This window comes from Lichenostomus cassidix, chromosome 28, assembly GCF_008360975.1.
Source record: "Lichenostomus cassidix isolate B80296 chromosome 28, HeHo_3.0, whole genome shotgun sequence".
Taxonomy (NCBI): domain Eukaryota; kingdom Metazoa; phylum Chordata; class Aves; order Passeriformes; family Meliphagidae; genus Lichenostomus; species Lichenostomus cassidix.
In genome coordinates this window covers 1,150,849-1,160,667 of record NC_139508.1, presented here as the reverse complement: position 1 = coordinate 1,160,667, position 9,819 = coordinate 1,150,849, and the positions used below count along the sequence as shown (strand labels likewise).

Below are 9,819 nucleotides of genomic sequence, written 5' to 3'. Positions count from 1 at the left end.
CAGCCACGTGTTCTCTGCCGAGCTGCTTGTTGAGGCCACAATCAGCACTCCCTGCTCATCCCGAGGAGCCAATTCCAGGGAATGGGGTGATGTGTCCTCCCTCCTGGAAAACTCCTGTGGCATTTTAACAAAGCCCAGGCTGTGTCAGACTTTCCCTTCCCAACCTGCTCCCTCCCTTTGGATCCCTCCAGCCACAGAGACTCCCTGGTGAAAAGGGGAACAGCTCCAGGTCTGTTCTGGCTGGAGAAATCCTCACTGCAACAATGGGACCTTTGGCTCCAGCTCGGGGTAGAGTCCTCCAAGTGCTCCTTATCTCCCAGCCAAGCTCTGGGCTGAGGTGATGGAGCTCGTTAAGTTCTGCATTTGTTTAATTACACCACGGGTTTCAGCAGCGTTCCTTGCCTGCTTCTCCCTCCTTTTTTCCACCTCGGTAGGAGTATTTTTGTCCCACCTGAAGGGCAGCTGGGTGGCAGATGGCTCTGTGGAAGAGCACTGATGTGACGCCCAGCTGGGATTTTGGGGCTTTTCAGCCCCAAAAAATGAGTGTCTGGGGTTGTCGCTGCCCCGTGGCAGGGCAGGGAGGCTGAAAAATAATTAAAAAAAAAACCCTAAAAAAACAAAACAGGGAGGAGCGAGATAAAAGCAACAGCCAGAGAGGAGGAAAAAAAGGTCTGAGCCTGGCTGCCGGCGTGGGTGGGTGCAGAGCCTGGCAGGGCCAGCGCGTCCTGCACGGAAAGACCCAGCAAAGGCCACCCTGGAAAGCCTTCCCGGGACATTTTGGTGGCACTGGAGGTGGTGGCACTGCCTCTCGGTGTCTCTGTGTGTCTCTCTGGCTGCCCCACGGTGACTCATAACTTCTGAGCCTCGCCGAGGAGGCAGCACAGGAATAGTTACACACCAGCGACGCGGAGGGAGTGGTGCCGAAATATTTCAGGGCTGTGCTAAGCAACTAAAAATACACGTCAAACCCTCCTCCTCCTCCTTTTTCCTTTTTAAATCTGTTTTCTTTCTCTCTTTCTTTCTGGTGGTTTTGTTTTTTTTTTTTTTGTTTTTTTTTTTTTTTTGCTTAATTCTTGGTTTTGATTGTCGGAGGCCCTCGGGGGTTCCTCGGGGACGGGGGCAGGTTTGGGGACAGGCGCTGGCAGCTGTGACTTCTCGTTTTCCCGGCTCGGTTCCTCTCTCCCTGTAGCAATGACTAACAGGCAGCTTCCCCTGCGTGCCCATTGTGCAAATCCTGGGGTGCAAACCCTGCTTGTTCCCTTTTCCAGGGGGGGTTTGGCGTGTGGATCAGCCCTGGTAGCTCGTGGGCACCTTGTGTCCAGCCCAGCTTCTCAATGTCCAGCTGGCTCAGGAGCAGGATCAGGCTGCTGGTGGCACACGGAATGATCCTGGTGGTGCCAGGGGATGGGGACAACAGGAGCAGTGAGGATGCTCTGGTGGCCGTGGCCTCGCTGGAGGCTTGCTGTGCCTCTCATCCCAAATCCTCGCCGCCTGCTCCGGGGTAAATATAGCCCGGCTGGCAGGTGGCAGGACACTGTGACTCAGTGGGCGCTCAAAGCCTCCGGGAATAGCAGCTCCAGCCACCCTGGGGATGGTGGCACTGCCACCAGCTCCCTGCACGGGGACCTCCCCACGGGTCTGCCCTGGCGGGAGGCGGAAGGGGTCACTGATTCATGCCCCTCATTAAAGGCTCATTAAGAAAATGAAGCTGCTGGCTCGCTGCAGGCATTGGGTTCTTGGTTTGGGGACGAGCAGCAGTGGTGACAGGCTGGGAGCAGGTGGGGGGACACAGCAGGACGAGCCCTGGGGTGCTGTGACCCTGGCAGGGTGGGGTGCTGGGGATGGTGGGGCTGTGCTGGTGGGGCTCAGCTGGAGCGCGTGGCTCGTGGCTCTCATCCCTGGCCACTGGCCAGCCGCTCTTCCCGGGAAGCCCCAGGGCCTGCTGGTTCCTCCCTGGAACTGCTGAGAGCACCTCCAGCCAAAGCTGGTTCTGCTTGTCCCAGTTTCGGTGGGGAACACGTGTGGGTCACCCCGTGCCTGTGTGGCACAGGTGGCCGTGCCCAAGGTGTGTCCCCAGCCTGGGGTCCCCAAGCAGGGCTGGGGCAGGGAGAAGGGGAGCCTTCACCACCCACCCTGTCCCTGTCCCTGTCCGGCCGGGTTTGGTCAGGATGGAAAGTCTGAACCTGCCGGTCCGGCCGCGGCCGCGCCCCTAATGACGGGTTTGGAGCGGAAACGCGGACGGTGGCTTCACCTGGGAGCTGCTCCCCGGCCGAGCCCCTGGGGACACAGCCCTGGCACCGCCACTGTCACCCACCCTGGGTCAGGACGCTGGGGACAGCACGGGACACAGGGCCGGGTCTGCTCTGCTTTAGCTGAGATTTAATAAACGGCTTTTATTCGGGATTTAATGAACTGCAGCTGTTGGGGGAGGGTAGATCCCAGTTGTTCCCTCGTGCCTCAGTTTCCCCAGCGCCAGCACCACATGTCCCAGCCCCGGGCGCTGCCCCAGCCCTGTCCCGGGTGTCATCCGTGTCCCCTGAAGCCAGGGCCGTGCTGTCCCCCGTGCCGCGCTGTCCCCACACCCCGTGCCGTGCCCTACGTCGTGTCCCCACGCCCCACGCGGTGCCACACCGTCCCCGCCGGCTGTGGGCAGCAGCCGGGACGGACACGGCGGGGCGGGAGCTCCTGGCACCGGGAGAGCCGAGGGCGCGGGGTCAGCCCGGCACCGGCACCGAGTCCCCCGAGCCCCCCACGCCCCCGGCGCTGACACCGCTGATTTATCGCCCTCGTTAGCGCACGCCTGCGAGCATCTGGCCGCAATTAGGGCCAGCTCGGCGTCACCCGCCCCGCTGTCCCCGGGGTCCCGCGTGTGCCCCGACCGTGTGCCGGGACGCTGGGCCGGCGGAGCGGGGGCTGCATCCTGCCCGTGGCGGGGGGGTTATCGGCGGCCACCGGCGCTGCCTCCCCCCGCCGGTGACGTCAAGCGCTGACGCCGATCCGCCCCCTCAGCCGCCCGCGGGCTTGGCCGGCCGTGACGTCTGCCACCGCCACCGCCACCGCCACCGCCGTTAACTCCTTCCCCGGTGCCGCCTGAACGGGGCTCGCTGTGCCCCTGGCTGACCCACCGTGCTGCGCCCGGCCGGAGTGACCGCGCAGTGACGGTGTGACCTCCCCCCGGTGACCCGTGGTTGGCCGGAGCGAGCGGCTGGGCAAACCCCGGTGCCACCGGGACGCGCCGGTGACAAACATCGGGGCGGTGGCACGGGACAGGCTGTGACAACGGCGGTGTGGGGACGTGCAGGAGTGGTGGCTCTGTCCCAGCTCGGTACAGCCCAGACAAACTGCCGTGCCTGGGGACTGACCGGTGGCCTGTCCCGGTGTGACCCACATGGGTGGTGGCCTGGCTGTCCCCGGAGGTTCCCGTGGGGCCCTGTGGCGGTGACTGGCCCGGTGTGTTTGTTTATTTCTTTGTCGCACCCTTTTACAGCCCGGGGCCAGCTCGGTGCCAGTGTCCAGGGCTGGTGCCCAGTGCCCAGTGCCCATGCCAGGGCCAGTTGTGGACTCCAGTGCCAGGCGGCCGGTTCCTCTGCCCTGTGGCCAGTTACCGGTACCCTGTGCCCGGTGCCGGTTCCCACTGGCCAATTCCCGGTCCCGGTTCCCATTCCCGGTGCCTGGTCCCCATGCCCAGTTCCCGGCGCCCTGTCGCCAGTTCTCGTGCCAAGTTCCCAGTTCCCTATCCCGATCCCAGCTCCCAGCGTCTGGTTCCCGGGCCCAGTTGCCGGCTCCGGTTCTCGGTGCCCTGTACGCGGTTCCCGTGCCCGGTTCCCGGTGCCGTTCCCGGTGCCGTTCCCGGTTCCCGCCCCTCCCTTTGTGCCATCAGCCCCGCCGGGGCGCGGCCACGTGACCTCCCCTCCCCCGCGCTGACGTCATCCCAGGGCCCCGCGCGCTGTTGTCCCGTTTACCCGCCGGTCGCCGCGGCGACGGGCAGGGGGCGTGGCCGGGAGGGGGCGTGGCACCGCCTCCGCGAGGCTAGGCCACGCCCCTTATGCAAACGAGGGCGGGCGAGGACGTCATCTGCAGCCAATGGCGGTTCGACGCGGTGAGGTCACCGCGACCGCGCCGCGTACTTAAGGCGGCGCGGGGCGCGCGGCGGCGGCAGACGCGTGTGCGCGCGCGCAGGAGCGGGGCCGCGGCCGGTGCGCACCGGGCGCCTCCCCCGCCCTCCCCGCCCCGCGCTCGCCCCGGTCCTCCCCCCGCCCCGGCGCCGTTTCCCCCGCAGCCGGGCGGGGGAGGAGGATGGAAACACCCTTCTACCATGATGATGTGTTGAGCGGCCTCGGCAGCGGCTTCGCCCCGTCCTCCGGCAGCAGCGGGCTCCTCCTGCCTTTCCCCGGCGGCAGCATGATGAAGAAGGACGCGCTCGGGATGGCCTTACCGGAACAGGTGGCGGCGGCGCTGAAAGCCCCCGGCGCGGCCAGCGGCGAGGCGGCGGGGCTGCTGGGCTCTGCCGAGTTGGGGCTGCTCAAGCTGGCGTCCCCGGAGCTGGAGCGGCTCATCATCCAGTCCAACGGGCTGGTCACCACCACCCCGACCAGCGGCCAGTTCCTCTACCCGAAAGCGGCCGCCTCCGAGGAGCAGGAGTTCGCCGAGGGTTTCGTGAAGGCGCTGGAGGACTTGCACAAGCAGAACCAGCTGGGCGGCGGCGCGGCGGGGAGCGGCGGCGGCGCGGGCGGCGGCGGCGGGGGAGGAAGCGGCGGCGCGGGCGAGCTGCCCAGCGCCGGGATGGCCCCGGAGCCGCCGGTCTACGCCAACCTCAGCACCTACCCGGCCGTCAGCTACGCCGCCGACCCCGGCCCGTTCGCGGCGCCGCCGCCGCGGCTGCCTCCGCCGCCGCCCCCGCCGCCGCTAAAGGACGAGCCGCAGATCGTGCCGGAGGTGCCGAGCTTCGGGGAGAGCCCGCCGCTGTCCCCCATCGACATGGACACGCAGGAGCGCATCAAGGCGGAACGGAAACGGCTGAGGAATCGCATCGCCGCCTCCAAGTGCCGCAAGAGGAAGCTGGAGCGGATCTCCCGGCTGGAGGAGAAGGTGAAGAGCCTCAAGAGCCAGAACACGGAGCTCGCCTCCACCGCCAGCCTGCTCCGCGAGCAGGTCGCCCAGCTCAAGCAGAAGGTGCTCAGCCACGTCAACAGCGGCTGCCAGCTCCTGCCCCAGCACCAGCACCAGGTGCCGGCGTACTGACCCCGGGCGGGCCCGAGCCCGGGCACGGACCGAGGGATCCCGGGCAAGGACCCAGGGAAGCGCGGGGGGAGCACCCGCCCTGCCCCGGGCATGGACCGAGGGGAACGGGGGGAGCGCCCACCCCGCCCCGGGAACGGACCGAGGGGTCCCGGGAACGAACTGAAGGGAGCGGGCGAAGCGCCCGCCCTGCCCCGGGCATGGACCGAGGGGTCCCGGGTAGGGACTGGGGGAAGCGCCCTGCCCGCCCCGGGCATCGACTGAGGGGTCCCGAGGGGAGGAAGAAGAGCGATGATCGCCCCCTCCTCCATCTCCCCGGACACGGACTGAGGGGTCTGAGGGGAGGATCGGCACCGGCTGCGGACGGTGGGCACCGAGCACGCCCCGCTCCCCGCGCACGGACTGCGGGCAGGGAGAAGCCGGGGGTTCCCTCCGCGCACGGACTGAGGGGGATCCGGGCCGCCCCCCCCGGCCCCTCCGCGCCCCACACATTCCAGTCAGGTCCCAGTAAAACCCCGCGACACGGAGTATTGGCCTCTCGCTGTTTGCTGCGCCGGGGAGGGACGGGATGGGACGGGAAGGGAAGGGGCGGCGCGGGCAGGAAGCGGCGCGGCCGGGTGCCATCTTGGGGCGGGGGGGGAGCGGGGACCGGGCGAGTTTGGGGAGTTTTAGGGGATGATGGAGGCCGGGGAGCGGGGAGTGAGGTCCTCCCGGGGCTGGCAAAGGGACTCTGGGACTCACTGGAGAGGGTGGAGGGCGAGGGGGTCCGTGGGGGTATTGTTTTTTGGGTGGGGGGCTTTGGGGTTGCTGGGAAGGATGGAGGGTATTGTGGGGAGTGGGGTAGTGGAAGGTTGGGATGTTGCGGGGGTTCTGGGGTTATTTGGGCTCTCTTGGGGGGAATATGGGTATATTTGGGCTCCCCTGAGGCTGAGGGATCCCCATGTGTGAGGAGGTGGGTGAGGGGACCCCACTGCTGGTCCTGGCTGCGGCTCTGCCCTGCCAGACCCTCTCCGTGTTGGGGGGTTCACCAACACCCCCCTGTCCTGCCCCCCGGGGTCACCCCACGGCCCCCAGCCAGGCCGAGCCTCCGCTGCTCCTCCCAGACTTCGGCAACAGCCTGTGCTTCCCGGCACTGCCATCGCTCCTCCTCCGTGTCCCCACCTCCCTGTCCCCGTCCCTGCTCCATCCCGGGGATCCCCACCCGAGGGGACCGACCCTGTGTCCCCGCAGCGTTTGGGGACGCTACCGGCGGCAGCTCCAGCCCGTTCCGGCAGCGGGATCTCCCCGCTCCCGGGGGCTGGCGGGGAGCCCGGGGGTGGCGGGGAGTGTGGGGGAGCGTGGCGTCCCTCGGGACCGTGCCGTGGGTGGCTCCGCGGTGCCAGCCGGCTGCGGTTTGCCGGAGGAAGCGCCTTCCCCGCCGCGCGGAAGCGGCACCGTCCCGGCGCGGTTGTGCTGCGCCCCGGATGTGCAGCTCCGGCACAAAGACGGACGGGACAGCCACCTGTCTGGCCCCGTGGCCTCAGTGGCCCTGTGTCACCAGATCCCCGTGTCCCCAAGTCCCCCCATCCTGATGGCCCCAGATCCCATTGTCCCTGCATCTTGATAGCCTCAGGTCCTTTTGTCCCCGAATCCACACGGTCCGATGTCCCTGTATCCCGATGCCTCCACTTTCCCAGATCCCTTTGTCCCCAAATCCCCACATTCCCCGATCCCTTTGTGCCCGCATCTCGATGTCCCCAGATCCCTGTGTCCCCACGTGTCCCCGGAGACCGCGGGATGCTCCCGGCGGGGCTGGCTCCCGGTGCCGCGGTGGGGCGCGGGTCTCTGGGTGGGAGGTGCGCGGGGGAAACTGAGGCCCGGAGTGGGGGGAGTTTTTTTTGGGGGGGTGTCTCCCGGTGCCCGCGGGGTCGCGGCGCTGCGGCGCGGCCCGGTACCGACAGGGGGCGCCGCGGGAGGGGGCGCCCCGCCTCCCCGGGGCGGATAAAGGCGGCGGGACCGGCACCGGCACCGGGCGGGATGGCCCGGGGCGCGCTCCGCCTGCTCTGCTGCGCCGCTGCCCTGCTCGCTGCTGCAGGTACCGCGCACCGGGGGGCACCGGGGGGTCCGCGGGGTCCCGGCGGCACATGGGATCTGCGGCACCGGGGGGCTGGGTGCTTCCCGCTGCCACCGGCGGGTGGGTCTGTCGCCTCCCCCGCCCATTCCCGGTAGCGGGAGGGGCATCCAGGTGCTCCGGGACACCGGGGAAGTTCGGGGAAGTGACCATGTGCTGCTCCGCGCTCTGCACTGGCAGCCCGGTGGGGCACTGGGGGAGTCCCGTGTCCCTCCCGGGGCTGGGGTCCCACTCACGGCGGGGCTACTCCTGCTCGCCGGCGGTGCCAGGCTGGACCTGAGCACTCTTCCCCTCCCGCACGATCCGGCATGGGTGCCCTGGCACCGCCTCGGCACTCCCGGGCCAAAGGGCTCCCCGGTATCCCGGGCCACCGTGGGCTCCTCGTTTCCAGCCTGGGCTCCCCGCGGGCTCTCCGCACCCCGAGGGGCCTCGGCTCACCGGGTGTTTGGCCCAGCGATCAATGCCACCCTGGCAAATGGTGCCAGCTGGCTGGGGACAGCCCATCCCGGTGAGCCTGGCAGCTGTGGGGACCCCCAGCACCCACCCCCGCTGTGCCCTTGAGTGCTGCCTCTGCCACGGGGCATTTGTCTCCGCTGTCCCCCTGGGGCCAGTCTGGACTTGCTCCTCCTCTTGTGCAAACAGGACTTGGGCGGATAAGGGGCACTGCCAGCGCTGCCCGGCAAACCCGCTCTGTCCCACGTGGCCACGCCCGGCCCCGAGGGTGTCCGGTGGGTGCCACAAGGGCTGGGTTGGCACATGTCCCTGTGCGGTGGCACTGCCCGCTGCTGCCACGCTGCTCTGCTCGTCCCCAGCAGTGCTGTGCCCATGCTGTGACAGTTTGGGAATCACTTCTGGCTCTGCGATTCTGGGATCTGATATTGGCTAAATCCCAGTTTTCTGTGTGTGATAAAAACCACCTGGAAATGAGCCCTGTGGGGCCGGGAGCTGGGGCAGGTGCTGCTGCCGTGTCCTCGCTGACCAGCTCTCTCCTCCAAGGTCCAGAGCCAGGACGTGGCAATGATGCCACCACTGGAGTGTCTGTAAGCAGCTCAGGGACAGTTGTGGCATCATCTCCATCCAGCTCAGCCACAGCCACCAGCCAGGAGACTCCCAGTGTGACCCTAGCTGGCTCTGAGTTGGGAACGGTCAATGCATCTCCATCCAAAACTCCATCCAAAACTCCACAGCCAACAACATCTTCAGCATCTCCACCCAACACCTCGGGATCAATGGCACCTTTGACACACTCATCCAACACCACCACAGTGGCAACACCTCCACCATCTCCATCTGACAACACCACAACACCAACTCCATCCAACACCACCACGACAACAACTCCATCCAACACCACCACGGCAACAACTCCATCCAACACCACCACGACAACAACTCCATCCAACACCACCACGACAACAACTCCATCCAACACCACCATGGCAATAACTCCATCCAACACCACCATAGTAACAACTCCATCCAACAGCACCATGGCACCAACTCCATCCAACACCACCATGGCAACAACTCCATCCAAGACTTCAGGATCAACAACACTTCCATCATCTCCATCCACCACCACCACGGCACCATCTTCAGCCAGGACATCAGGATCAACAACACATTTGACATCCAACGCCACCACAGCACCAACTCCATCCTCACCCAGGCCCTCTGGGTCTGCTTCTCCTCCCAGCTCCCCCACACCCACCATGAGCCCTGTCACCAACAGCACCAGCCCTGTCACCAACAGCACCAGCCCTGTCACCAACAGCTCCAGAACGACAGCAGCCACTGGCAGCACGGCTGGCAACCCCGGTGAGAGCCAGGCTGGGGTGGGAGGGTGCTGCGCTGGTCCCCCAGGCGTGGAGGTGACACAGGAGCTCGGTGGCAGGTCTGGGGTGGGTGGGGTGGTGGCAGTCGGGTGACTGGAGCCAGTCTGGAGCCACCTCTTTCTCCGAGGCTGGGCACGAATCTCAGCAGGGGGAATAGCAGGGGGAATAACGGGGTGCCTGTCTCGCCCCCCCAGAGCTGCACCCCACTGAGCTGAGCCCTGCTGCCGTCGTTGTCATCTCCCTGTCGGTCTGCCTGCTGCTGGGTGGGGCGGCAGTGCTGCTGGTTCGGCTGTGCCGGCGCGGGAGGACTCCCCCCTTCCAGCGCCTGGATGAGGTGCCCATGGTGCGTGGGGGGGCCGGGGGTGGCGAGGGGAGGATTTGGGGGGCCAGCAGGTGCAGGGTGTGGGTTCTCACCCCGCTCTCTCTCTCTTCTTCCCCAGAGCAAAGTGAAGGAGGTGTCCCCCGTCACCCTCCCCACCCCCAGGTGACCCCCTGCCGCAGCCCCCCGGGCTCCCCACGCTGCTGAATAAAGAACCTCCTGCCCTAGCTGTGCTTTCCTGTCTGCCATGTGCTCTGCAGCCCGCCCGGGGAAAACCCCAACTCCCGGGGGAGTCCCCAACCGCTTTCGGGGTCCCC

The 9,819-nt window shown here is 67.0% G+C and overlaps 2 protein-coding genes across 2 annotated transcripts; both read left to right on the top strand.

Annotated features, from left to right (window-relative positions):
- Positions 1–4,151: 4,151 nt before the first annotated feature.
- Positions 4,152–5,765, top strand: JUND (JunD proto-oncogene, AP-1 transcription factor subunit). The gene has a single exon (XM_085040338.1). The coding sequence runs from the start codon at positions 4,297–4,299 to the stop codon at positions 5,239–5,241; it is 945 nt and encodes a 314-aa protein (XP_084896464.1). The 5' UTR covers positions 4,152–4,296; the 3' UTR covers positions 5,242–5,765.
- A 1,432-nt stretch (positions 5,766–7,197) lies between these two features.
- Positions 7,198–9,729, top strand: LOC146426073 (uncharacterized). Its single transcript, XM_085040336.1, has 4 exons — positions 7,198–7,312; positions 8,345–9,166; positions 9,378–9,526; positions 9,624–9,729. Exons 1-4 carry the CDS (start codon positions 7,255–7,257, stop codon positions 9,669–9,671), a joined length of 1,077 nt encoding a protein of 358 aa, XP_084896462.1. The 5' UTR covers positions 7,198–7,254; the 3' UTR covers positions 9,672–9,729.
- The last annotated feature ends 90 nt before the right edge of the window (positions 9,730–9,819 follow it).